This window comes from Rissa tridactyla, chromosome 12 (assembly GCF_028500815.1).
Source record: "Rissa tridactyla isolate bRisTri1 chromosome 12, bRisTri1.patW.cur.20221130, whole genome shotgun sequence".
Taxonomy (NCBI): domain Eukaryota; kingdom Metazoa; phylum Chordata; class Aves; order Charadriiformes; family Laridae; genus Rissa; species Rissa tridactyla.
In genome coordinates, this window is record NC_071477.1 from 5,268,923 (window position 1) to 5,294,262 (window position 25,340).

Genomic DNA, 25,340 nt, shown 5'->3' on the forward strand with positions numbered 1-25,340 from the left:
CTTGCCAAGGCGTATCAGGCAATTGCTACTGTTTCACCCCTAATCTGAGAGCGATGACAGAGGCAGAAAGTCCTGAGAGCGCTGAATTCAAAGGCCAACATTTATTGTACCTCAGCATGATGTTTCTGCAGGGATTCTCTGGAAAAGTGCAATGCTCAAGGGCTGTTGTTGCAGAACAGGGTCTGCGGCCGGCAGCGAGCAAGTGTTTTGTGTGAATGTACCGAACTTTGGCGCTTCAAAGAGCTTCAAACTTCTACTCTGCTCGCATCAAAAGAGAGAAAAGGCACCCCTGCTGGAACATAAGGATTCTTTAAAAAAATAAAAATAAAGGTATTGTGCACTTAATAACTGAGGAACTGGAGGGCAATGTATTTTGAAGAAGCATGTGGTACTAACGGGTGAATGAGCCTGTGACGGCATGGCCCCTTTCAAAACAGTGAGGTAAGGGACAAGGCTCCTTTTTGGCCAAATTTCAGCTTTTCTTTCCTTTCTCTTGAAAGGTTCTTCAAGTGGTGGTGTCAGAACTGGGCCTGAAAGGTTGACCCAGTCATACAGGATGCCGTCAGCTGCGTTTTGCTGACTTTGCCGATAGCCCCATGTCACTGAGCTGAGGGTAACGGGGGACTGTTGGCAGCAGTTGGCTGTTTGTCACAGGTAACGTGACAGCCCGGCTTATGTACAATTTACAGGAATGACTGGAGCAAGAGGAACTTGTGAGCATCCTCTCGAAAAAGATCTGCGTGGATCTGACCAAAAGCACGCAGATTTTCCCCTCAGCTTGCCTTCAGCCTTATTTCTGTCGCAGTGGGGCTGTTCCATGTCATTTGCTGGACGGGGCCGTGGCAGGACCCTCGGATGGGCGGTCAAGAAAACTTCTGCTGCAGGCTTGGAGTGCCAGCTCCTCTGGAGCAGGCAGCGTGGGGGCAGCAGCAAATATTTGCGGCGAGTCAGAGGAAAGCCGGAATGATGATGAGCTGGGGAAGAATGTAAAAGCAAGCAAGATAACAAGGCTGCTGAGCTGGAGCAGATATCGATCCCTGAAGGATGGAGCAACTGCATATCTGTGACAGCCCTACATGGCCTCTGCTTCAGACCTGAGGTAGGGTTTTGTATGCCTGACGGCTTGTCAGTTTTTTTCCCAAGGGTATCATTGGGTCTAATAAAAGACATTACCTCTTCCCGCAAACACAGCCTCTTATATTCCTCATACACTGCGGACTTAGTGAAAGGGAGCCTCGGGCTGCCGTGCCCTGCCAGGGTATGGGGCGTTTGGTGGAGATCGCGGAGTCATCCAGCGGATTGTCGCAGGCTGGTGGTGGGGGGGTGGTTGGTGTAACCTGCCCTCTTAACCGGGGTGGGGGAAAGTGTTGGCGTGCTGGAAAAACTGGTCTAGTGTAGAAAATGCGTAAATGATGGGTGTTCTGGAGGAGCTGAATGTTAGTGAGGGTGGGGTTCAGCGAAGGCTCCAACAGGGAGACAGGGCAGGTGATTTTTCCCAGTCCCAGTAGACTTGAAGTGAGAGAATAAAGTGACAGGACTGGAGCAGGTTGGGATTTAACCAAGTGCTGTCTCAGTACGTGCCTTTAGAGTCAGGGTAAAACCTATATTCTTGCTGTGTGGATTTTGCAAAAGCATTCTTGCAGTCAAGAACTCAAAACTCATCATCTTTATGAGCATGCCTTCAGAGCGAGTGGGGCTGGAAGGAGGGGTGACCAAGGAGAGCTGGAGCTGGGTAGAAAATCTTTCTCTGACGCGTTTCTACATCAGTTGTAACCAAAGTAAGTTGCTGAGAGATGGAACTAAAAGGCAGCCAAAGCTTTTTCTGGACTCTTGTGTTGAGAGGTAGCTGGGAATTGCAAGATCTTATTAGCTGGTGAGTGAGTTTCTTATGAAAAGGGTTGGTGATGTTCTCAAAACCACAGCTTTGTTTCTCACTGGTCTCTCTGCTGGGATGCCTTGTTGGCTGCCGTGAAGCTGGTAAGGGCAGCCCGTGCGTGGGCAGATCCCGGTGCTTCGGATCCATGCTCGGTGCTCCCTGGTGCCACTGCTGGCAGCCACGTTACTGTCCTTGAGCTGCTGCATGGCTCTGGAAGCTCTTTTGATGACATTGGGATTTTTCCCTGTCTTTTCCCATCCCTTTGATGGGACCTAAGCACAGCTCATGTGGGGAAGTCCTGGGTGCTGATGGAAGCACTTAAGCTGCCGATTTGTGTGCCCAGGTTGGTCCCCACTGGGAGAGGGAGGCCGGCTGGCTTGTGTTACAGTGGCATGGCCAGGATTCAGGTGGGGATGTTGTTCTCGCCTGCCCTGCCGCTCGATTTAGACAGGGTATAGGGTTTCCTGGAGAACAGGCAGGGCTTGGCTGCGCAGAGAAACCTCCCTTACCCATGAAAAGCATAAAGGTTAAAGTGTGCTGCCGGAGTTGTGACAACGGCGTAGCTAGGGAACTGGCGTGCTTGATGCTCTGCCAGATATCCTCAGGACAGGCTGTTTTCCAGCTGCAGCCAATGTAGACTGGCTTAAGTTCCTGAATGGGGAGGAAAAAAAAAAAAAAAAAACAAGCACCTCAGCCTGAGAAACCCTGGTGATGCTTGGTTTGCTTCTGTGTCCCACAGAGACCTGGAGCACCGTGCTGGTCATCGGGGTGTGGGGTTTTGGACCAAGGCACCTGAAATCCTGCCCTTCATGCAGTACTACAAATCTTTCTTGTGAGGCGACTGTCTTCAGCTTATTTCCCATTGCCCACAAATACATTTTGTCTTGTAGCAGTGCCAAACCATGGGGCAGCCATCCTTCACCCACGTCGCCTTCGGAGAACCATTTCCATGGCTCCCCAGCACCGCCATGCCCGCTCTCAACTTTGCTTCCTCACCTTGTCCCAAGGCTTCACGCCTGGATGCCAACCCTGACTCTCAGTGAGCGTGTAAGATTGCAAGTGCCCCGGGAAGGCTGGCCAGCTTCCAGGCAGGAGCTCCTGCTCTCCTTGGAGAATTTTATCCCAGCTTCCACTGCACCAAACCTTCCGTGGGGGCTGTGGGGCACGGATGCGGCCCGTGGGCCCCTGCTCCCCTGAGTTGATGTGCTCCTTCCACTTGGGGCTTGCCGGGAGGGTGCAGAGCCAAAGGCTGGCGGAGCGGTGGCAGTGCGTGCCTCGGGAGGCATTGGTGGCCTCCGGGTGCCTGGCAGCCCTTGGACAGAGGAGGGAAGAGACAATTCCAAACTGTACGTTAGTGATGACAGTCGGTGGGCAGAGTCCCTGCTACCCGAGGCACGACATCTTACCAGTTATTCCTGCCAGTGTGTCCTGCAGAGGCTGAGTTGGGGGACTCCCGCTTGACATGGGAGCGGCGGCTGTGCTGGGAATGGATGGCGGGGGTGCTGGTGATTCTCCGGCCTCTACACCTACACACCACCATCGGCACTGTTGGTAGGAGCTGTGTGTGGGCTCCTGAGTGAATCCTGTTGGTTCTCATCACATTCCAGGTCCTGCCCCTGATCTTGGGAAGAGGGAGGTTCTCCACCGTGGAGCTGGGCTTGCCGAAGCTGGAACGGGAGAGCCCGGTGTCTGCTCAGGACCCCCCGGCTGCGTCCAGCTGAGCAACTGTTACTCTTGCATTGAGGTGGTGGCAGATGCCTGAGGTGGTTCTACCACTGCTGAGGGGCTGCTGGTTTTGCTGTCAGGACTAGCAGGGCTCCAGAGGAGGAAGCTCTAGCCGTGAGTTTCGCTTTCTCCTTAGCCTAAACCGTGCCTGCGGGTAGCCTGTACGGCTGGGCTGCGTGTCACGGCTGGAGGCTGCAGCAGGGAGGGAGGTGGGAAGGTTTCCTGGGCCAGTGCTGGGGTCAGGGTGAGCCATGGCAGCCCTGGCTTGCTCCCCTGCTCTCCAGCTGACACCTGAGGCCAGAGCAGCACTTCTCCCATGGGTGAGGCATGTACCCACCTTGGGCAGCTGCCTGTGGCAGGGGAATGGTGCAGGGAGACCTTTTCTTTCTCCCCTTGCACTGCTCGTGGGTGGTCTCCTCGGCAGCAGCGAGGAGGGCTGCAGTCCTGCCCTGCTGGTAGCCTACTCCTGGGTGATGCCCTGGGCCTTTGTGCTTCCCCCAGCAGCTGCCTGGGGGGAGGCAGGACAGCAGTACCTCCATGACAGGGGCGATGGCCCTGTCCCCATCCTGGCTTATCTCCCTCTCAATGCCATGTGTGAACCACAGCTCCTCCAGCACAGCCAGCCCATGGTGCGCAGAAGCTGGTGGCTTGCTGGGAGCTGGGATTTGGCAAGGAGAAGAGTCCCTTCCCCTGCCTGGACCATGTCGCATCCCCCTGGGAGGTGCTGTAGGTAAAGTGAACACCCTTCCTGGGCTGCTGCTGCCTGTGTTGGTGGTCTGGGCTCAGCTCTGGCTGTGCGTGAGTCCCATGTGGGAGCAGCCGGGCTCCGTGTCTGGCAGGACTCAAGCTCCGCGTGGCCGTGGGATGGAGAGCTCAAGAGGAGAGACCCGGCTGTCAGCTGGCAGGGGCCGAGGCTGGGGGAGCCCCTGGTAATCTCAGCCTCCCTGAGGGCACCCAGCCAGCCCTGCTCGGCCCCGGGGAGCGTCCCCCCTTCCTGGAAAGTGCTAGCACTCAGCCCTTCGCTGCCCCGGCTGCCGGCAGAGCCTTATGGAGGAGCCTGCACCCGGCTGGCGTAGCACAGAGTGATTGGCATGGGGGGCCAGGAGGATGCCTGGTGTGGGCAGTCGCCTGACCCCCGGCAGCCTCTGCCATCTCTTTTTCTTTTGCTGCGAGCTGCTCTCACTGCTTTATCTCCTGTCATCGAGACACAGCCTCCTCTGTTCCCTCCAAAGGAGCACAAGCTGTGGGCAAGGGACCAAGCCCTTTCTCCTCTGCACTGGCATTCCTGCTGCCCTGACATGATAAATGGATGTTCTAGGTTTTTAATAGTTGGTATTATTGGAGTGCTTTCGCCTGGCTGCCCTGGCTGGGGAGGGCTGGGTCCAGTTACCGGGGGTTCCTCCTGCAAGCCCCCCCCGGCTCAGCAGCAACCCGAGCAGTGTGCCCTTGGTCAGCAAGGCTTTCCTCCTCTTAAAGTTCAAAGATTTAAAGTAAACAGGGCTCTGCTGGGCGGGGAAACCTAGCGTAGCCCTTGGGAGTCGATCATCTTCAGGACCCTGTGTGGCCGTGCCCTTACCTAGCTCTGCTGGAGGTCTCTGCAGCCCCTGGCATGGCGCAGCCCCTGGTGTCCCCCTCCCCAGGGGTTTTCCGTGCCCGGGTTCAGCCCTGCACAATCCCTGATGCCGTGCCCTGGGGTGCAGCACCGCGGCAGCACACGTTGCACCTTCAGCAGGGGCTGGCGATGCCTGTGCAGTACCCATCCACTGCCCGACCTCTCCAGCACAAGCCCCCAGCTCCTTTGTTTCTTTCCCTGATTCCCAAAACACTTCACGTTGCAGGAAATCGGAGTCTTTTAACTGGTTCCCAGAGGAGGCTGCAGCCACTGGTCAGGTTCACAACTTGCTGGTGCTTTTCCTTCGGGGACCATCAGCAGTGCCCAGAGCCAGCAGTGCCCTCGGGTGTCACATTGCGCTGGAGGAGTGCAGGGTCCTTTGGCGCTGCTCCCCCCAAGAGCTGTTGCCAGTGGGCAGAGCTGGCATGGGGCGGGGGGGGTTGGCCAGCACCATCACAGGCTGCTCCCAGCCACCATCCCTGTGGGGTGGCCAGTGGCTGCCTTGTGTCATCTCTGGGCACCTGAGAAGCACTTGGTTGCCTGGACCGTGTCCAGCTCAGCCAGGCCACCCCCCTGGGATGTTTCTGGGGTGCTGCGGTGCCCGGTGCCAGCCCTCCCTGTGTCTCCATCCCCGGCGCTGTGTCTGTGCGTCCCCGGCCCGCGGGGCACAGGGAAGAGTGGCGTGTCCTTTGAACGGGCTCCAGCAGTGACAGGTGCTGGGAAAGGCGAAGCGGGACGGCTCCCGCTGCTGTAAAGGATCCTCCTCTGCCTGCACTAATCCAGCTCCGTTACACCCGAGATAGAAGAGGCTGCTCCCTCTGGGCGCTGCCACAGTGTGGATGCTGCACTCCTGACCGCCCCCTGCACCGGGACCCAGGTAAAGGGGACGGGGGGGTCCCCTATGGCCCCCTGCTTGGGGCATAGCAGTGCGGGGTACTGGGGAGAGTGGAGCCCCCAGCAGCGGGAGGAACGCTTCGGATCCCCCAGGCTCCCTGTGCTGAGCTGAGGGATGTGGGAGTGCTCGGCTGGGAAACAACTGCTTATAGCTCCTGTCCCAATAAGACCAGCAAGTGACTCCCCTGTTGCTGGGATGGCCTCTGGTGGGTTTATTCTGGGCTGTCTCGGCCTCTGGATGGTTGTGCAGGCTGTGCAGGGGGGTGTTTTGGGACAGTGTGAGGGGAGGTGGCCGGGCAGGGACAGGCAGCAGAGCCCAGGTCAGAGCGGCGATTTGGGGATCGGGTGCTGAGCTGGAGCGAATAGGGTGGCAGCTTGTGCTGGCAGCCCACGCAGGCACCAACAGGTCCCCTTGGTGGGGACCGCTCAGGCAGGAGCTGTGGTGCCCATCGGGGCAGGGGGACGGGCAGCGCGGGCGGCTGCTGGGGCCGGGGGTCCGCGTGGCCCCCGAGCAGACAGGGCTCTGCCTGCGCGGCTGGACCTGCCTGCACGGTTTGGGGTGGGCAGCAGTGGGGCTGTGCCAGGGATGCTCACCTCACCTGATCCCTACCCCACCAGCCTGGGCATAGAGAAGCTGTTTCCTGCCCTGCCATGGGGGGACGTGGCCTTGACTTGGCACGCTGGCTGCGCCGCACTGGCTGTTTGCACGCTGGAGGCCCCATGGCAGCGACAGGTGCCGGCGTCAGGCCATCGATCAGTCATGGCTGAGCAGATACCGGGGTACAATGGGATGGTGCAAGGGACCACTGGCCACGTGGGGCCCCCGGCTCAGTGCCACCGGCCGGACAGCGGGGGCACGGCTGTCGGCTGGGTGGCAGCAGCTCGCTCCTCTCCTGCAGGAGCGGAGTCACTGCCCGCATCTCCCTGTGCCCCTCTGTGGGGCGTCGGGTCTGGGGAGCCCTCAGCTTCTGTCTTCTCTCCTGCAGGAGTCTCGCCGAACAGGGAGCACCGCAGGGCAGCCGCCTCCTGCCCAGAGAGTCCCCATGGAGCCGGGCAGCGGGGCGGGCAGTGTGCCCAGCACTGAGGGGGCTGGTGGCACAGCACCCCCTGAAGCAGAGGGCAGCACAACCCAGCCGGTCCTGGCAGCTCCACAGGCTGGCCAGCCCCAAGAGGGGACAGTGCCGGCTGCCACCGAGACACAGGACAGAGGGAAGGATGAGCCCAGGCAGGAGAAGGCTCCGTCTGCTGCTACGGCTCAGGATGGCGGACAGGCAGAGCCTGGGAAGGAGAAGACTGCAGGAGAGGCCGGCGATGGGAAGGCGGAGGCGGCCCCGACTGTTCCAGAGTCCCAAGATGGAGGAAAGGCAGCGCCATCAGAGAAGGAGGCTTCAGCTGCACAGCACGATGGAGGGCAGGCAGCATCTTCTATGGAGAAGGTGTCGGCTGCTGCCGAGGCCCAGGCTGGAGGGAAGGATGAGAAGGATGAGCCTGGGAAGGAGAAGGCTCCAGCTGTACAAGAGCCTGAAGGAGGGAAGGCAGTGCCCGTGGAGGGGGAGGCTCAAGCTGCTGCTGCGGCTCAGGATGGAGGGAAGGATGAGCCCACGGAGGAGAAAGGTCCAGCTGCGGGAGAGCCCAAAGGAGGGCAGGCAGCGCCCGCAGAGGGGAAGGACCCAGCTGCAGCAGAGGGCCAGGATGGAGAGAAGGATGAGCCCAGGAAGGACCAAACTCCTGGTGGGTTAGAAGCTGAGGGTGGTGGGAAAGCAGAGCCTACAGAGGAGAAGACTCCAGCTCCAGCGGAGGCTGAAGGAGGGAAGGCAAAGCCTATGGAGGAAACAGCTTTGGCTGCAGCACAGGCTCAGGATGGAAGCAAAGAAGAGTCTCCAAAGGAAAAGGTCCCGGCTGCTGCAAAGGCTCAGGATGAAGGGAAGAAAGCTGTAAAGGCAGAGAAAACCCCAGCTGATAAAAAGCCTGCAAAGGAGAAGGCTCCAGCTACTGTAAAGGCTAAGAATGGAGAGGATAAAGTGGTAAAGGCAGAAAAAGCCCCAGCTGTAAAAAAGCCTCAAGATGGAGGTAAAGAGGAGCCTGCAAAGGAGAAAGCCGCAGCTCCTGCAAAGGAGAAGACCTCAGATGCTGCCAAGGCTCAGGATGGACAGAAAACAGCAACAAAGGCAGAAAAAGCCCCAGCTGCAAAAAAGTCTCAAGATGGAGGCAAAGAGGAGCCTGAAAAGGAGAAAGCCGCAGCTCCTGCAAAGGAGAAGGCCTCAGATGCTGCCAAGGCTCAGGATGGAAAGAAGACATCAGCAAAGGCAGATAAAACTCCAGCTGCGAAGAAGCCTCAAGATGGAAGCAAAGGAGAGCCTGCAAAAGAGAAAGGCCTGGCTGCTGCAGAGGCGCAGGATGGAGAGAAGAACACCGCAAAGGTGGAAAAAACCACAGTTGCTTCAAAGACTAAGGATGGAGGAAAAGAAGAACCCGTGAAGGAGAAGGCCTCAGCGGCTGCAAAGGAGAAGGCCACGGCTGCTGTAAAGGCTCAGGATGGAGGGAGGAAAGCTGCAAAGGTGGAAGCCCCCCCAGCTGCAGCAGAGGCTGGGGATGGAGGCGAGGAACCCGCAGAGGCAGCGGCCATGGCTGCTGCGAAGGTTCAGGGTGAAGGGGAGAAAGCGGCAAAGGTGGAGGAGACGGAGCAGCAGCAGCAGCCGAAGGGTCCCGAGCCCCCGCGCCCGGCTCTGCTGCAGAGCCTGAGCTGCCCTGCCACCTGCCAAAGGTACCCGTGCCCTCCTGGGATGGGGTCCCCTCCCCTCGCTGCTCCCTGGGGAGCCCCGTGTCCCTCTGGGCAGAGGTGGGCGCTGGGCTCGGGGGGGCTGCTGGCTGGGCTCTGCTCACCTCCTGCTCCTGCTTCCAGGGAGGAGCAGCCCTGGGCGGAGGCGGCAGTGATGGAGATGATACCGGAGGAGACCATGGCGGTGGAGCAGAGAGAGGGTTCAACAGAGCCTGGCCCTGCCCTGCTAGCCCTGGGGGACCTGCAGCCCTCGGAGCCACCTGTCCCCGCTGGGACCCCTGGTACCCCGCAGGAGAGGACATTGCCCAGCGCTGTGGGGCAGCCCCCTGATCCCGCCGGGTCTGCAGAACAGCCTGGCACTGGGTGGCAACCGTCCTCGACAGAGGCAGAACCACCCCCCAGCCCCTACCTCACCCCCGATTTTGGGAAGGAGGACCCTTTCGAGATATTGGGTAAGGCTGTGAGGTGCCTGCCTCGTCCCTGCACCCCGGGACCCTCTGCGGGGTGGCAGCCTGGGGTCTCCCATGGCCCTGCCTGCGCTGCCCTCCCATGCTGCTGGCTCATGCTCTTGGCTGGTCGCCCTCCTGGTGGCCTTCGAGCTCCTGTTTCACTGTAAACAGGGCTAAATGTGTCCCGTCCCCTCCCCGGGTTGCTCCGTCCGGGGCTGCCCGGGAGGAAGAGGAGCCCGGGGAGTGACAGCCACCGCCTGGCTGGTGGCAGGGGACAGCGTGTCCCCGTGTCCTGCACCTCTGTCCTTGCAGGGCTGGGGGTGGGCTTCACCCAGCCCGGGGGGCGGCGGGTGCTGGCGGGGGTCCCTGCGAGGCCAGCTCCGGGAAGGGTGGCCCAGGACGGGGAGCGTGGGGTGCACCGTGTGTGGGGTCCCTCCTGGGAGGGGGAGCAGGACGTGGTGCCCCAGAGAGGGTGACAGGCAACAGCGTGGCCTGGAGAGGGCGAGCGTGGCACGCAGGATGGTGGGGAGCGGGCGTGCAGCAGGGGGGCAACTTGAGGGGTGCCATGCAGCGGGGGGGGTGCCATGCAGCGGGGGTGGTGCCATGCAGCAGGGCGACGCTGCGGACAGTGGTGAGGGACCCGTTGGGGGATGCTGCATCCCCGCTGCTGCGGGCAGCCGGGTGACCCTGATTTGCAGCCAGGTGCTTGGTACCCGGCCACAATCCTGCACCCACAGGCTTTGGCTGGGATGTGCCATTGGGTGCCTTCACTCTGCACCGGGGTGTATTTCCAGCCTGGGGCACCCCGGGGTGCCCAGGAGTGGGGTCCCCCAGCCGGGCAGCTCCCCTTCTCACCCCAGACCTCCTCTCTGGGCAGATGATGTCCCTCCACCGCCTGCGCCCTTTGCTCACCGCATCGTCACTCTACGGTCCGCCAGCGTCAGCTCCCAGTACAACCTCAGCTCCAAGGAGATCCTGGGAGGGTAAGGAAGGGTCCTGGGAGGGAGTGGGATGGCCAGCTTTCCCCCAGCACTGCCCTGGGCTGTTGTCCAGCCTTCAACAATGGTTGTGGGTTGATGGGACTTCTCTGGCCATGATGGTTTGGTGCCTCGGGCAGGATGGGTGCAGAGGGAAGCATGGGGCAGCACCCCGGAGCAGTGTGGAGGTCCCTAGCAGCCTGGGTGGCTTATGGCATTGGCATCTCTCCCTCTGTCCCTCCCCAGGGGCAAGTTTGGGGAAGTTCACACGTGCACGGAAAAGCAGACGGGGCTCAAGCTGGCGGCCAAAGTGATCCGGAAGCAGGGAGCCAAGGACAAGGTCTGACTTATGCGGGGGTGGGGGGCTCCTCCTGGCCACGGTGCCACCAGCAAGTGGCATGGCCAAGGTGATGCGTGGCAGTGTTGTGCCCGGTGCGTCCCCAGTGCTGTGGCACAACCTGTCCCAGTGTTGGTGGCTCAGCCAGGGCTGACACCCCGCACCACCATGGGGCTCCTTCTGCAGGAGATGGTGCTGCTGGAGGTTGATGTGATGAACCAGCTGAACCACCGCAACCTCATCCAGCTGTACGATGCCATCGAGACGCCCCGGGAGATCATCCTCTTTATGGAGTTGTGAGTGCTGGGGCAGCGCTGTGTGGGGCCTGATGCCTGGGTGAGGGACACAATTGCAAGCGATGCCCCAGAGACGGAGCAGATGTGCTAGTCCCTGACCAAACAGAAGGGGTTGGCCCCAGGGAACGTCCCTCACCTCACCCATTCCCTCTCAAGCATGTCCTCGTCTCATGCTGGGCTCACCTCAGGCTCTGCCTGGCCAGGACAGCGTCTCCCTCCCTTGTGGCTATATTGAGGTTGGAGATGACCCAAGTCCTTCCCAAACAGCTCCTTTTCCTCCTGCCCACTTGCCCTAGGGAGGCTGGGGCTGTGCTGGGGCTCTTCTGCTCTACAAATCCCAGTGAAGCTGGGATGGCCTGGGCTAACCTCCCCATGTGCCTGCCTTTGAGGGGTTCTCTAATCCCAGCACACACATGTCCTCCCGTGGCTCTGCTCAGCCTCTACACCAGCATCTCCATGATGGGGCTGGGCTGGAGGTCCCTGGGGTGGGCAGGGGGCTCTGCAGGAGGGTGGCATGGGACAGGGAGCCCTGGGTGACCCCGCGGTCCATCCCTATGCAGTGTGGAGGGCGGCGAGCTCTTTGAGCGGATCATCGACGATGACTACCACCTGACGGAGGTGGACTGCATGGTGTTCGTCCGGCAGATCTGCGAGGGCATCCGCTTCATGCACCACATGCGCGTCCTCCACCTCGACCTCAAGGTGCAGGGCCGGGGGTGACAGCAGGGGCTCACAGCGATGGGGGAGGCTGGGGCACAGGGGGGTAGTGGGTGTTTGCAGCTACTGAAGGGGACACCACTGTGTGCTGGCCCAAGCCCTGCTGTGCCTGTGAGGGCAGCGTGTCCCCAACACTGGCCAGCTGTGGGAGGGATGCCTGCAAGTCAGTATCACTCTGGCACGGGGCAGCCGTAGGACCCATGGGCTGCCAGACTCACACACTGGGGACATCCCCTCTTGGCAGCGGGGCAATGGAATCCTTGTCCCCACAGCCCGAGAACATCCTCTGTGTCGCTGCGACTGGGCACATGGTGAAGATCATCGATTTTGGGCTGGCTCGAAGGTGCAGTCTTTCCCCCTTGGCTCTGCTGCTCCTCCCTGTCCCCCTCCCATCCTTCAGCCCCGCATGGCCTCAATGTGCCGGGAGCCCCGGGACCTGCTCTGGGCTGTGGCTTTGGCCATGGCTGCCAGCTCCAGCTCTCCCTGGCTGGCACAGGAGAGCTGGGTAGGGCAGTGCCTGCTGGGAGGGGGGCAGCCGTTTGGGGGAGCAGCCTGTCCCCCTCCTGCTGACTCACCCACCCCGGCCGCAGGTACAACCCCCAGGAGAAGCTGAAGGTCAACTTTGGCACCCCCGAATTCCTGTCTCCCGAGGTGGTCAACTACGAGCAGGTCTCCTACTCCACGGACATGTGGAGCATGGGCGTCATCACCTACATGCTGTATGTCAGGGCTGCGTGGGGGGGCTGCCAGTGCCGTGCCGGGGGGTCAGGGCAGAGCTCCCCCAGGCACGGAGCCGTCCCCAGGCTGTACATGTGCCCTAGGCACCCAGCTGCTTGGTGGGCTGGTGGAGGGTGCTGGATGGGGAGATGGGCAGGTGGGGCTGGGGGGCAGCGAGTGGGGCCAGGGAGTGTCTGTGCCCATGTGTGCAGGCAGGGAACAGTTCAGCCCAGCTGCAGGCAGGAGCGCAGCATGGTGCCAGCAGCCTCACACCACCTCCCTTCTTGGGGCCACCCTGTTTTGCTCCCTGGGGCCACCCCAGCCAGGTTTGCTCCGTTCCGAGGGGGTCTGGAGATGCCGCAGCCTAAGGGCACCCAGCTCCTCACCCCCCTGCACCCCCAGGCTCAGCGGCCTCTCCCCGTTCTTGGGTGACAACGACACGGAGACACTCAACAATGTCCTGGCTGCCAACTGGTACTTCGACGAGGAGACCTTTGAGAGTGTCTCCGATGAGGCCAAGGACTTCGTCTCAAACCTCATCATCAAGGAGAAAAGGTGCGAGGCTGGCAGCAGCCATTGGGGGTCCTGGGGTGGGCATCCCCAGAGCCGTATGCCCAGGCCTTTGGGTACCATGTGCCGCCGATGTTCTGTGCCAAATGAGCCTTGTGGGGCCCTGCCCTGGCTGCTGGCTGTCCCCGGCAGAGCCCCGCATCCCTCCAGGGTCATCTGCCCCGAGCAGGATGTGCTCAACCACTCGGGCTCCTGCCCAGCTCCACCAGTCCCTGGGCACATCCCTCCAGCTGGTTCCTCCCCTGTGGTTTTCTGGAGTTTTGGGGCTCTTGGGTGGCTGGATAAGGGGGTGGCTGAGGGAGAGGGGATCGAGCAGGAGTGACCCAGGGTCTTCTCGCTGCCAGTGCCCGGATGAGTGCTGGCCAGTGCCTGCAGCATCCCTGGCTCAACAACCTGGCAGAAAAAGCCAAACGCTGCAACCGCCGGCTCAAGTCCCAGGTGCTGCTTAAGAAATACGTCATGCGACGGCGCTGGAAGGTGTGTGGGGTGTGGGGCTGGCACGGGGAGGAGTGTCAATGCCATCTGGGGGAGCTGATCTGGGGGGAGGGGGGCTGTCAGCCTCTGCCCATCCTGGTGGATGGTATCTGGGCTGGCTCTGTCTCGCTGTGCTGCTGGTAGTCAGGGCACAAGGACTGAGGACCTCTGAGCCTGGAGGAAGGGCTCCCCAGCACTAGGGTCCTTGTGTGAGTGTCCTCATGGTGGGATCCCCCCGCAAATATAGGTGCTTTTGTGGTGGTCTCCCCCCCGAGCTGATCCAAAAAACACCTTTTAGAGGCAGGTGTCAGGACAGAGTATAATGGATGATCCCCAGCATCAGCCCTGCGCCTCCCCATGCCCTGTGCTGCCCTCCCATGCAGCCCGGCTGAATGGGTTCCCGGGCAGCTGCTCGCTCCAAGCCCAGCTCCTCAGCAGCCCTGACAGTGGAGTCTCCGGAGGCTCAACCTCCAGAGCTGCAGCCCTCATGGTAGGATGAGCATCTCTCTTCTTCCCCTTTTACAGAAAAACTTCATCGGGGTGTGTGCCGCCAACCGCTTCAAGAAGATCACCAGCTCAGGGTCGCTGACGGCGCTGGGCGTCTGAGCGGGGGCTCCTGGGGGAGCCTGAGCCGTGTGTGAGTTGAGGCCAGAGAGGAACTGCTTGAGAGGGTGCTCGGCAGCCCCTGGGGCCGTGCCCGAGTCCTCCTCAGTCTTGCTTCTGGACGGCAGGAGGACCTGGCTGGGTTTGGTCCCTGCCCGCTTCCCAACACAGGGGCCAGGAGCTGTGCAGCCCCTTCTCTGCCCGTGCTGCTGCCAGATGGCTGCTCTGGGCCCTGCGGCATGTGCTGCAACCCTGCTCCACGCCACCACCGCCACCATGGATCCTGCTCTGACATGTCCCCTGGGGCTACCGCCCAGCGGCTGCGGGACTGCTCAGGGACCAGGACCCTACTGGGCTCCTTGCCTGCACCCGCTGCTGCGGAGCAGCTATGCCAAGCTCTTCCCACCTCGGGCAGCATTGCTGTACCAGGGACCCCCTGCTGAGGACACCAGCAGCACCCTCCTGGGCTCCTGGGGCTCCAGCCTTCCCCGTTCCCATCCAGCCAATGCTCCTGTCTGGATTTCCTTGGACTGCGAAGCTGCTCCTTAGTGGTGGTTTCTGATCTCATCCCTGGCCCGGCTGTGCAATGCCCGACCGGCAGCACCTCTGCTCTGCTCATGTTTCCTTCCTGTGGCCTCGGAGGAGAAAGGTTGGCCCAGCCTGAGCCCCGCTGCCTGGGCCGCCCTGCGCGCTTGCCGCTACCTTGGACCCAAGACTTGGGCTCACTGCCTGTAAATGCTGCAGCCCTGCCCTGCCCTTGCTCTCCCTGGACCCCGAGCTGCCCGACCTCCCTTCCCGGCACCATGGCTTGGCACGGGTATGCCAGAGGGTAGGCGTGGACCCTCTCCCTGGCGTTTATGGCACTGGAGCTGGGGTTGAAGCGCCTCCTCCCTGGCCAGCCGGGTGTGCGGGAGCGGAGCTGGCCCTGAGCTGCTGCTCGCACAGGAAGGGAGGAAGCGGCGAGCACGCTTCCAGCAGCATCCCCAGCTGGGAGCCAGCGAGGGAAGAAGGAGTCTTTGTGTTCCTCCTGCCCTCCCTGCCCTTCGGCTCTGCCAGCGGGGGAAAAACACAACCTCTGCTTCACCCGTCCCAGCCAGATCAAGATGAGCGAGGCGTCCTAATGCAGAGCAGCTGGACCGCGCTCCCCCGCTCCTGCGAGCATCGCTCCAGCCCCGACCACCAACACACAGGAACTACCGCTCGGCGGCTGCGGCCGCCAGCTCCCCCCACCATGCGTGGGGGCTCCCCAGGACCGGCCGGCCTGGGGGAGTTGGGTGCTGCCCCCACTCCTCCACCTCACCCCGTCCCCCCTCTGCCTGCACCCCTCGGGGCTCCCCAGTGCTCAAAGAGGATGAGGCCTTGCAGCTTCCAGCCTTGCCTGCTGCAGGAGGGGATGGGGGGGCTGGCAAGGTGTCCCAGATTCCCCTTGCCCTCCAGCTTTGGCTTTTGCCATGACCGAGCACCCCCAATCCAGGGCTGTGTGTTTGCTTCGGGGCTGCCTGTGCCCTCTGTGCCTGCTGGAAACACACGGGGGAGAGACAGGGGGAGGCACTGCCCCCCGCCCAGTCCCACTGGCTGCAACAGGTGAAGGGACTTTGGGCTCATCCCCACCGGGTAGGGGACACATCTTGCAGGGTCCTGCCCAATGCCAGAGTCCTGCCTGGCTCTCGCCTTCTTGTAAATAAATGTACAGGTCTGCCCGCAGCCCACGCCTGCCCTGCTTCTCCGGAGGGGCTGCTCGCAGCCCCCTCCCTGAACCACTGCCCCCGCCTGCGTGGGCCGTGCAGCCGCGGTCTGAGGGCTGCAGATAAGCGAGGAGGGATGGGAAGCGATGTCTCATCCCCGGGACAGAGAGGGGTCCCATCCGTGCTGGGGACAGGGACCGCCTGGTGAGCCCCAGGCAGGGCTGTGCAGCCCACGGTGCAGGGGGGGGTCCAGTCTCTGCACCCTGTGGCTGTGCAGCTGCAATGGGCTCTGAGGACCCCAGGGTGCTTGGGGAAAGGGAGGGGGATGGATGGATGCGTGGGTGGGTGGATGGTCAGAGGTATCGTCATGGCTTCAGCATCTGCCCAAGTCGGGTGGGATGCTCAGGCAAGGGCTGAGGGGGGGGGTCGGTGCCCCTCTGCCCAGTGGGGCTGCAGCCGGCCCCGAAGTGGTTAAGGTTGCCCGGGCCCGGACGCCGGCTCCCGCCGCGGGCGTCCCTCCCAGCCGCTTCCTGCCGGCAGCCTTTGACCGGTTCCTGTCGGTGACCACCCTGCGGGCCTGGACGCCAGCGCAGCCCCATCTGGTTTGAGTTACACTCCGTGGCGGTGACGTCTCCTTCCTGCCTGGCCCCGGGAGCTGAGCATTGCCCTGGCCCCAACAGGCCACAGGGGCTACAGGGCTCCCGCCTGGGCCGTTGTCCCCAGACACTCCTGGGGCCCCGAGCCGCGCCAGGGGATCGGTTCCTGGACACAGCCCTGTGTGTGCATGGCTGTGGTACGGGGATGCACGGACTTCCGTGCACTGGGGGGTTGGACTAGATGATCTCCAGAGGTCCCTTCCAACCCCTACCATTCTGTGTGATTATTCTGTGTGACACCGGCACATTCCGGTGCCCCAAGCCCAGGGTGGGGGACCCACCACCCCACAGCCCAGTTTGGCATTCCCAGGCCCCTCCTTTCCCGTCCCAGGATCCCACCGAGGTACCCACTGGGGACGGAGGAGTGGGGCCATGGGGCTGGCACCTGTGGGAACAGCCGTGGTCCCATCCCACGGCCTGGAGCCCACAGCATCTGTCCCTGGAGTCTTGAGCACTCGCACAGAGCAGGACCCTTTCCCCATCCCCATCTGCACCCCGCACTTGTGGCACCCACCCTGCCTACACAAGCCAGGGGCCCTGCAGGCAGCCCAGGGAGGGACGGGGAGCGGGCAGACCCCCTGCACCAGTGGCAGCTTCGCCCCGTGAGCGGGTGCAGCCCGGTCCCCGGTCACGGCACAGCCCATACTGGGAGCGGGCGAGCGGGCGGGGGGCCAGGCCACCCACCACGAACCGGGAACGAGCCGGGGCGGAGGCAGAGCAGGGAAAGCAGCGGGCCTGTGGCTGGGAGCCAGGAGCCGGGGCGGGCGTGGAGAAGGGGAGCACCGGGAGAGCGGATGCCCAGGCAGCCGGCTCTGCGGGATGGGGGGGGTCCCCATCCCTGAGTGCTGCAGCTCAGGGTGGGCAACGGGACGCGCCACGCCATGCCACGCTGCTCCCAGCACAGGGACCCCGCGTGTAGCTGGGGTCACCCGTTCCCAGGCTGTGGCGGGAGAGATGGGCCCGGCCATGCTGCGTGGGAACCAGACGGCCCCTGGGCACGGCTGCGGCGTTCGCTTCCTCCCGCGCCCCCGGGGACCGGCGAAGGAGGGGGCTGAGGTCAGCCGCGCTCGCCGCCGGCCGCTCCAGAGACGCCAGCATGATGTAGGCGCTTAAATATTGTTTTTCACTGGGGAGGAAAAAAAAAAGAGAGAGAAAAGAGAGGCCCAGGGCTGAGTGTCTGTCCCCGATGACGAAGGGCGGCCCCCCCCAGTGACGAAGGGCGGCCCCCCCCCTTGCCCTACCCGGGGCTGGGACGTGGCCATGGCCCGGCAGCAGCCGTCTGGGGGCTGATAACGGGGCTGACGCGGCCGCAGTGCTCCCGGTCCCCCAGTGACGCCAGTGCTGTCCCTCAGTGCCAGTGCAGCCCCCGCAGAGACCCCCGGGATTGGCCAAGCTGGGGTCCTGCTGGCCTTGGGGGGCCGGGGGGAGGCTCTGCCACACACCCACTGCCCATGGAGCGTGGAGAGCCCCCGCTAACCCAGCATCCTCCACCTGTGGCTGTGCCGTGGGGTCTGGGCATTGCTGCTCCTGGGGTCCCCCCCTCTCCCAAGCTGGTGTGGGGCAGATGGGGGCATGGGCACCGGCCCCCACTTTGCCAGCATCACTCTGGGAATGCTGTGGAGATACTGGGCCAGGTGTCCCAGCGGTGCACAGGAAGGGGATAGCAGCCAGGTCCCAGCCCAGAGTTGTGTGGGGAAGTCTGCCCACCCCGGTGCTCCCCAGGCTGCTGGATGGGGCAGGCCCCCGTGCCCAGCCCGGTGCCGGCAGCGGTGACTCAGCCAGTGCCTCCTCACCAGCAGCCGCCCAGCGTGATTCAGGTCGGAGGAATCCTCTTTTCCCAGCCTTTCCCATCGCAGCCACAGCCCCTGGCACAGCCCGGCTCTGGGGGGGTGCCCTGGCCTCGGGGTGTCTGGAGGGACCTGGTGGGACCCCACCCGGGCACCAGCATGGCCCTGAGCAGGGACAGAGAGGGGAGGGAGCGCTTTTCCCTCCAGAGCAGAGCCCCCGCACTCCTACCCGGCATCTCTCTGGGGCCATGCTGTTGTGTGAGTGGGGCCAGGCGCTGGGGCTGGGGCCAGTTGTGCCATGTGTGGCACCTGGGGTGAAGCCAGGCACTTTGAGCAGTCCCAGGCGCGGGGAGGTAACAGCGGGACTCCATGGGGGCTCGCTCCTGCCACAGCGCATCCCCCTGCCCCTCAGGGATGAAGTTCCCTCCTGCCATCCTGGGAAGGGGCTTCAGGGGCTCCTGGCCCCATGTTGCGGCAGGACCTTGTCCCCAGCATCTCCCAGGGACACAGGACCCAGGCCATGCCCCGTCCCACTGTGGCCTTGCCGTCCAGCCGGTGATCACTGGTGGAGGGGTCAGCGGGGATGAGAGTTGCACCGGGTGGCCCTGGGGATGCGTGTCCCCCAGCCAGCGCCTGAGCTGGGTCAAAGGGTCCCCAGCTCACCCCTGCCCACTGTCCACCCCGAACAGGGTGCAGAGACCACAGAGGCAGCGTTGGGGAACGTGCTTTATTTGGTGCCGGGGCTGGGGGTGTTCCGGGGTGAGCCAGTCCCTCACTCGAAGAAGAACATGCCGGGTGTCCGGTAGAGGCAGGGGGGCAGACCCAGGGGGTAGCCGTTCCCACCCTGCAGTGGGATGGTGCCCCCCGGCCCCCATGGCTCCTTCTGCTCGCCTGCCCGCAGACCCGTGGCCCCGAAGGTCGGCTGGCGGTGGGCAGCAGGGGCTGGGGGGGCCGCAGCCAGGAGATGCTCCAGTGCTGCACCGCATGGCCGTTCCTTCATGCAGAAGCTCAGCGCCTGCACCCGGCATTGGTAGCTGCTGCCCAGCGCCTCGGGCCCTGACCGGCCAAAGGAGCTGAAAACGGGCAGGGGGGGCTGTGCATAGCCCTCCCCCTCCAGGAAGCAGGACCCCCCTGTCCTGCCTGTGCCCAGGAGGGTGCCCGGGAATGCGGGGGGCACCTGCCCAAAGGGCTGGCCTGGTCCCAGCCCGGAGGCTGTCGGCTCCTCACCCTCCAGCTGCCCCGGGGGGGTTCCTGGGGGCGCCGGGGAGTCCTGCGGGGGTTCCCTGGGCTGGGCGGGCAGCAGGGTGGGCAGCAGGGCAGGGTGTGGCGCCGGGCGCTCAGCGGGCAGCGGGTACTGACCTGGCCGGGGCAGCTGCAGCGCCGCCGGGAGCCCCCCGAAGACAGTCTCCTTGGGCGGGCGGCTCTCCGGCGGGGTGAAGAATGGCCCTTTAGGCTGCGGCGTGTCCGGCAGGTACAGGCAGGGCTGCCTGGCCTTGGGCGGCTGCCGGCGAGTGCAGGGCTCAATGCACCCCGGCACCCCGGCACCCTCGGGCAGCGTGGCGGGGCTTGGCAGGCGCCCCGTGGCCACCGGTGAGGCATAGCCCCCCTCTGCCTTCCCCTCCTCGGGCAGTGGGGCAGCGGGCAGCCCCCGCGCCCGGTGCCTGGGTGTCTTCCCGCGCCCCTCGTCCCCCTCGGTGCCCGGTGCATCCCGGAGGCCCCTCTTCCTGGTGAAACGTCGGCGTCGCCGCAAGAAGCTGCCGTTCTCGAACATGTTGTAGCAATCGGGGTCGAGTGTCCAGTAGTTGCCCTTGCCCGGCTTCTTGTCGTCGCGGGGCACCTTGACGAAGCACTCGTTAAGGGAGAGGTTGTGGCGGATGCTGTTCTGCCAGCCCTGCTTGTTCTCGCGGTAGAAGGTGAAGCGGCCCATGATGTAGCGGTAGATGCCGCTGAGCGTGATGCGCTTCTCAGGCGCGCTCTGGATGGCCATGGTGATGAGGGCGATGTAGCTGTAGGGTGGCTTGGTGGCCTCGGAGTTGGGGAAGGGGCCACCGTCTGGCTCGGGGGCCGGCGGGCTGCGCAGCGCCGTGTCGCCGACGGGGAGGTCCGGCTGCATCCTCCCGGCCAGCCGCAGTCCTCCCGCTCTGCCGCACAGCCCCGGCACAGCCCGTTAAAACCCGCCGACGGCCCAGCCTCCCATGGCCGGCCGGAGAGGGGGCGGCGAGCCCCTCCTCTCCGGGGCCGCCCAGGGCGGAGCGGGGCCACGCTTGTCCAGCGCTGGTCCCTGCGGACAGATGGACGGACGCGCCGCCAAGGCCCGCGGCCAGCAGCCAGCGGCTCCGGGGCTGGCACGGTTGCGTCCTCCCCGGGGCAGAGGCGGGCAGCGCTGGCCTCAGCCGAGCCCTGGGCACGGTCCCGTCCCCTCTTCCCACGGGAGGTTCCCACGACCTGGGTCTCATCCTGCCCTGCCCACGGAGCACAGCCAGGACCTAGCCAGGGGTGGTGGGGGCGCTGAGCAGGGGGCTGCTGGCAGGGCTGGGGGCTACTGGCAGTCCTTGGGTTCCCAGTCACCCCCTGCCCACCCCAGTGTCTCAGCCCCCTCCTTTAGCCTGGGGTTGTGTCGCATCCTGTGCACCGTGCCGGGTCCTGTGCACTGTGCCAGATCCCTGCTCTATGCAGGCTCCCTGCACCATGCTGGGTACCCACACCGTGGTCATCCAGCCGGGGACATGGCCTCCAGGGTGCAGCACAGCCCCCGCCTCCCAGGAGCCCCCTCACCCTGCTCACCAGGGGAAACTGAGGCACAGGCAGCGAGTGCCTTTGGGACAGGCTCAAGCACTGCCAGGTCAGCAGAGCAGTTACTGGGCACCTCACCACTGCCTGCACCCCCTGCCAAGGGGCTGGGGACCAGGGGCAGGATGGGACCTGGGAGAGCACAGGGGCAGGGGGGTCACTCGTGCTGTCCCCCACAGCTGGGGCTGAGCTAGCTTTGCCCACAGCATGAGGCTTTGCCTGGGCTCGGCTTCCCTGGCCACCCGTGCCCCCCTCAGACCGGAGCCAGCTCCCCCCACCGGAGCCAGCGGTACTGAAACACAACCTTTATTTCTAAGGTTCGCGAACAGCGAGTCCAGGCGGTGCAAGGCACAAGGATGGAGCTGGCTCTGCCCCGGCTCACCAAACAAGCACACAGCAAATCCCACCCAGGGAATAAATATAGTGATCTGTGTGGGGGTGGCAGCCGTCTGCCCCCCCCCGGCCAATGCCTGCCCGCGTCCGGACCCGCAGCACTGAGCGCCCCATGCACACCGGTTTGGGGAACGTGGCCGGAGCGGGGCTGTGGGGCAGCAGAGCATCCCCCTCCCAGGCTTCATCGCGACTGGGCTCTCCTCTCCCGCCCGCCCGGGCTCAGGGCTGGCAGAGCTGTTTGAGGACGCGGATGATGTGGCTTGAGGCACCGGGGGCGCAGGGCTGGGGGGAGTCACGGAGCAGCGTCGGCCCCATGCGCTGGGCGTGATGGAAGAGCTCCCGCGCGAACACAGGCTCCACCTGCGGAGGCACAGAGCCGACGGAGGACGGGTGCAGGATATTTTCCCCCTTTGACCACGATTGACCCGGTGCCCAGCTCGGTGCCACCATGAGCACCAGCCCCAGTGCATACTCACGTGGGCCATGATGAGCTTCTGGAAGTGGTGCCCGGCGCTGGTGGGGAACTCCTCCCCGAAGCACAGGTGGATCTGGTACTGCGGTGTGGGCTGTCCATGGCTCAGGTACCCCCGCAGCTCTGCAAGACACTGGCGCTGTCAGGGGACATGGGGTCCCCAAGGCCCCACAGCCCAGAGCAGCCATGCCAGGGCAGGACCTGGCCCCATTCCTGAGGGAATCGGGGTCTCCCAGGGCAGGGGCCAGTGGAGCCACGTGCCTGGAGTGGCGGGCGGGCACTTACGCTGCAGGAACTGCTGCGTGTCCAGCAGCTTGTAGGTCTTTTCCCTCTCCAGCTTGTTGGGCCAGTCCCTGTGTGGGGCCAGTGGCCCGTTCCAGTACACCCTGCCCTGGCACTGGCGCTTCATGAAGACCCCCTCGGGCGCTACCCACAGCAGCACGCCGCGCTCCAAGTGGGGCAGGAGCCTCTCCAGCACATCGGTCATGCTGGCCACCCGGCCACTGCCGCCGAGCGCCCGCGGCGGGGGGAACTCGATTTGCTCCATGCAGGAGGGGCCGTAGAGGTGCTCGTTGTCGGCCGGCACAGCGCGGGAGGTGATGCGGCAGCCCTCGGCCGTGCGGGTGGTGACCTCCTTCACCAGCACGTCACAGTAGTAGAGTCGGACGTGGAGCCAGCAGTCTGGGGTGAGGGGAGAGTCAACTTATGGGCAGCCTGGTCCTGGGGGGCCACCCAGGGCACTGCCCGGCCAGTACGGCTCCTACCTGAGTGGTTGACATCCTCCACAGGGAGGTAGGATGGGGGTCCAGGGAGAAGGTGGTGGTGGGTCGGGTTCCAGCCATAGAAGACTCCCCTCACGTGGTACCCTGGGCCAGAGCAAAGAGGAGGTGGCAAAGGGACACGGGCAGCCACACTGAGGGACCTCAGGTGCTGTCCTAGCCCCAACCCCTGGGACAGATGGGCAGCAGGGTGCTTCTCACCACTGCTGCTCGTTACTGGGCCTCATTAAATCCCATAAGTACACGATCTGGGGCTTCGCTCTGGGGCATGGAGGGAGCCCCCAGCCCCGATCTCCATCCCCACAGGCATTGCCTGCACAAGGGACAGGGTGTGAGGCTGCGGAGAGCGGGGTCGCTCCTGCCAGACGACGTGTGCTCCCAGCCCCATCCCACTGCCGGGGACCCTCCTCACCTCGCTCGGCCGGGTGGGCAGAGAGCAAGGGCAGTGGAGACACGTGGCATGTCTCCGTTGTGCCCTTCTGGCTTTTCTCCTCCGGGCTCCTCGTGGCGTTGCCCTGGGGAGGAGAGTGGCTGTAGTGAGGACTGAGCTGGCAGCGGGGGGCCCTGAGCCGGCTCCTGCCTCCACCACGGACCCCACATGCCGGCAGATCCCCTGCCTAGTCTGGTAGGTGCGCGGCACAGGAGACTCTCGGTGATGCTCAAGCGAACCAGCTGCCTGGTGCGACGGACGCAGGCAGTGTGCAGGCAGGGGAGCAGCCGGTGGACGAGGCAGGATTTGGGGCTCCCACCTTCTCCAGCCTGCAGGCAGCTCCTGCGGCGGATGGCACGGGGCGGGGAGCTGGCTCACCTGCTGATCCTCACCGGCTGGGGACCGCATGTCACCATCCTTCTCTGCGGAGAGCAAGAAAAACCCACTAAGCCCCCGGCAAATGGCAGGAACAGACCCTGGGAAGGCACCTGGCTGCCTGGGACACCCAGAGAGGAAGTCAACTAGGGAGGAAGGGTGTCCTGGCTTCAGGTGGGATAGAGTTAATTTTCTTCCTAGTAGCTGCTGTGTTTTGGATTTAATATGAGAATAAATGTTGGTAACTCATACTGTTTTAGCTGTTGCTAAATAATGCTTATATTAAGTCGAGGGCTTTTTCAGCTGAGAGGGAGCACAGGCAGCACAAGCTGGCCAAAGGAATATTCCATACCACAGACATTATGCTGGGTTGGCTGGGGGGCAGGAATCCGCGATTGCTGCTCCAGATGGGCTGGGCAATCAATCACTGGGTGGTATGCAACTGTATTCCATCGCTTATTTTGCATATTCTTTTACCATTATTATTACTATTTTCTCCTCCATTACTGTTCTACTAAACTATCTTTATCTCAACCCACGAGGTTTTTTTCCCCTCTTCTCCCTACCCTACTGAGGGTGAAGTGAGTGAATGGCTGGATGGTCCTAGTTGCTAGCTGGGGTTAAACCATGACAAAGGGTGATGTCTGTGGGACATGGGGCTCGTACAGGCATAGCACAGGCATCAGCCCCAAGCCTGGTGCAAGAGGAGGGACAGCAGGGACATACCTGTGTCCCGGGTGCCATCGGACACGATCTGGTACACCTTGTAGGGTTCGGAAATGTCCAGCTGGCTCCGCTCGGGCACCTCCTGAAAGTCGGTGCTCTTGTTGAGGGCGCAGCGGAGACGCGTCTTCCAGGTGGAGGGATCAGCCTTGTCCGTCCCTTCGTGGTACTTCCCCTTGTAGATGGCCCAAGCCTGCCAGGCAGAGGGTGCCCTGTACTGTGGGGGCTGCCCATACCCCAGAACCCTGCTCCACTGGCCAAGGGGGCCCACTGGGGTACGAGGGGCTGGGCGGCGGGCAGTGGGGAGTGGGGCCTGTGTGCCCTGAGGGCCTGCAGGGAGCTGGATGGTGGTGGGTCCTAGGGGAATGCATGAAGCTGGGCAATAGGGAGCACCGGGGGTGCACACGGAGCTGGGTGGGGTGTCCCAAGGGTGCCCGTGGAGCCGGGCAGGGGGTCCCCGGGGATGTGCATGGAGCTGGGTGGGGGGTCCCGAGGGTGTGCATGGTGCCAAGTGGGGGGTCCTAGGGGTGCGCATGGAGCTGGGCAGCCCCGGGGGTATGCATAGAGCCGGGCAGGGGGTGCCAGGGGCGTGCATGGAGCCAGATGGGGGGTCCCGGGGGAATTCCCAGAGCCGGCCAATGGGGAACCCTGGTGGTGTGCGTGGAACCGGGCAGGGGGTCCCGGGTGTATGCACAGGGCCGAGCAATAGGGAACCCCGGGGGTGCGCACGGAGCTGGGTGGGGGGGTCCCGGGGATGCTGCCGGAGGCGGGCGGGGGTCCCGGGGAGCCCGGGGTACCTTGAAGAGCGCGGCGTCCTGCTGCTGCCGGTAATCCTGCTTGGCCGCGTGCTTCCAGGGGATGCGGAAGAGCGTCCGGTGCCGGTTCTCCCAGCGCAGCCCCGGGTACCGGCCGCTGTCGATCTGCGCGATCAGCCATTCCTTCAACCGCATGGGGCCCCCCGGCTCCGCCATCGCGACCCCGTGCCCGGCCCGGCCCGGCCCGGCCCGGCCCGGCCCCGCCGCCCCGAGGGAACGTGCTGGGGCGGCGAAAGCGAAAGCGCCGCTCCCGCTTTCACTTTCCCTTTCCCGCCCGACGCCGACGGCTCTGGCTGCGCTGCCAGCCCGGCGAGGGGGGGACGACGACACACGGGGCAGCCCACGGGAGAGGGCACAGGCACCTTGCACCCACGGGAGAAGACGCAGGGCAACCCACGGCAGCGGGAAC

The 25,340-nt window shown here is 63.8% G+C and overlaps 3 protein-coding genes across 3 annotated transcripts; 1 reads left to right on the forward strand and 2 right to left on the reverse strand.

Moving 5' to 3' along the window:
* Positions 1-5,686: 5,686 nt before the first annotated feature.
* Positions 5,687-15,730, forward strand: MYLK2 (myosin light chain kinase 2). The gene is made up of 12 exons (XM_054218860.1): positions 5,687-6,090; positions 7,094-8,871; positions 9,010-9,338; positions 10,213-10,318; positions 10,559-10,652; positions 10,836-10,945; positions 11,506-11,647; positions 11,935-12,005; positions 12,253-12,381; positions 12,782-12,934; positions 13,294-13,426; positions 13,949-15,730. Exons 2-12 carry the CDS (start codon positions 7,151-7,153, stop codon positions 14,027-14,029), a joined length of 3,069 nt encoding a protein of 1,022 aa, XP_054074835.1. The 5' UTR covers positions 5,687-6,090; positions 7,094-7,150; the 3' UTR covers positions 14,030-15,730.
* Positions 15,731-18,665: 2,935 nt separating this feature from the next.
* On the reverse strand, positions 18,666-21,101 carry FOXS1 (forkhead box S1). Its single transcript, XM_054218771.1, has one exon. The coding sequence runs from the start codon at positions 20,265-20,267 to the stop codon at positions 18,927-18,929; it is 1,341 nt and encodes a 446-aa protein (XP_054074746.1). The 5' UTR covers positions 20,268-21,101; the 3' UTR covers positions 18,666-18,926.
* A 133-nt stretch (positions 21,102-21,234) lies between these two features.
* LOC128916755 (interferon regulatory factor 4-like) lies at positions 21,235-25,159 on the reverse strand. The gene is made up of 8 exons (XM_054218772.1): positions 24,914-25,159; positions 24,120-24,309; positions 23,397-23,440; positions 23,001-23,103; positions 22,574-22,675; positions 22,095-22,490; positions 21,814-21,932; positions 21,235-21,697 (listed from the first exon to the last, which is right to left on the reverse strand). The coding sequence occupies exons 1-8, from the start codon at positions 25,085-25,087 to the stop codon at positions 21,557-21,559; spliced, it is 1,269 nt and encodes a 422-aa protein (XP_054074747.1). The 5' UTR covers positions 25,088-25,159; the 3' UTR covers positions 21,235-21,556.
* Between the last annotated feature and the right edge of the window lie 181 nt (positions 25,160-25,340).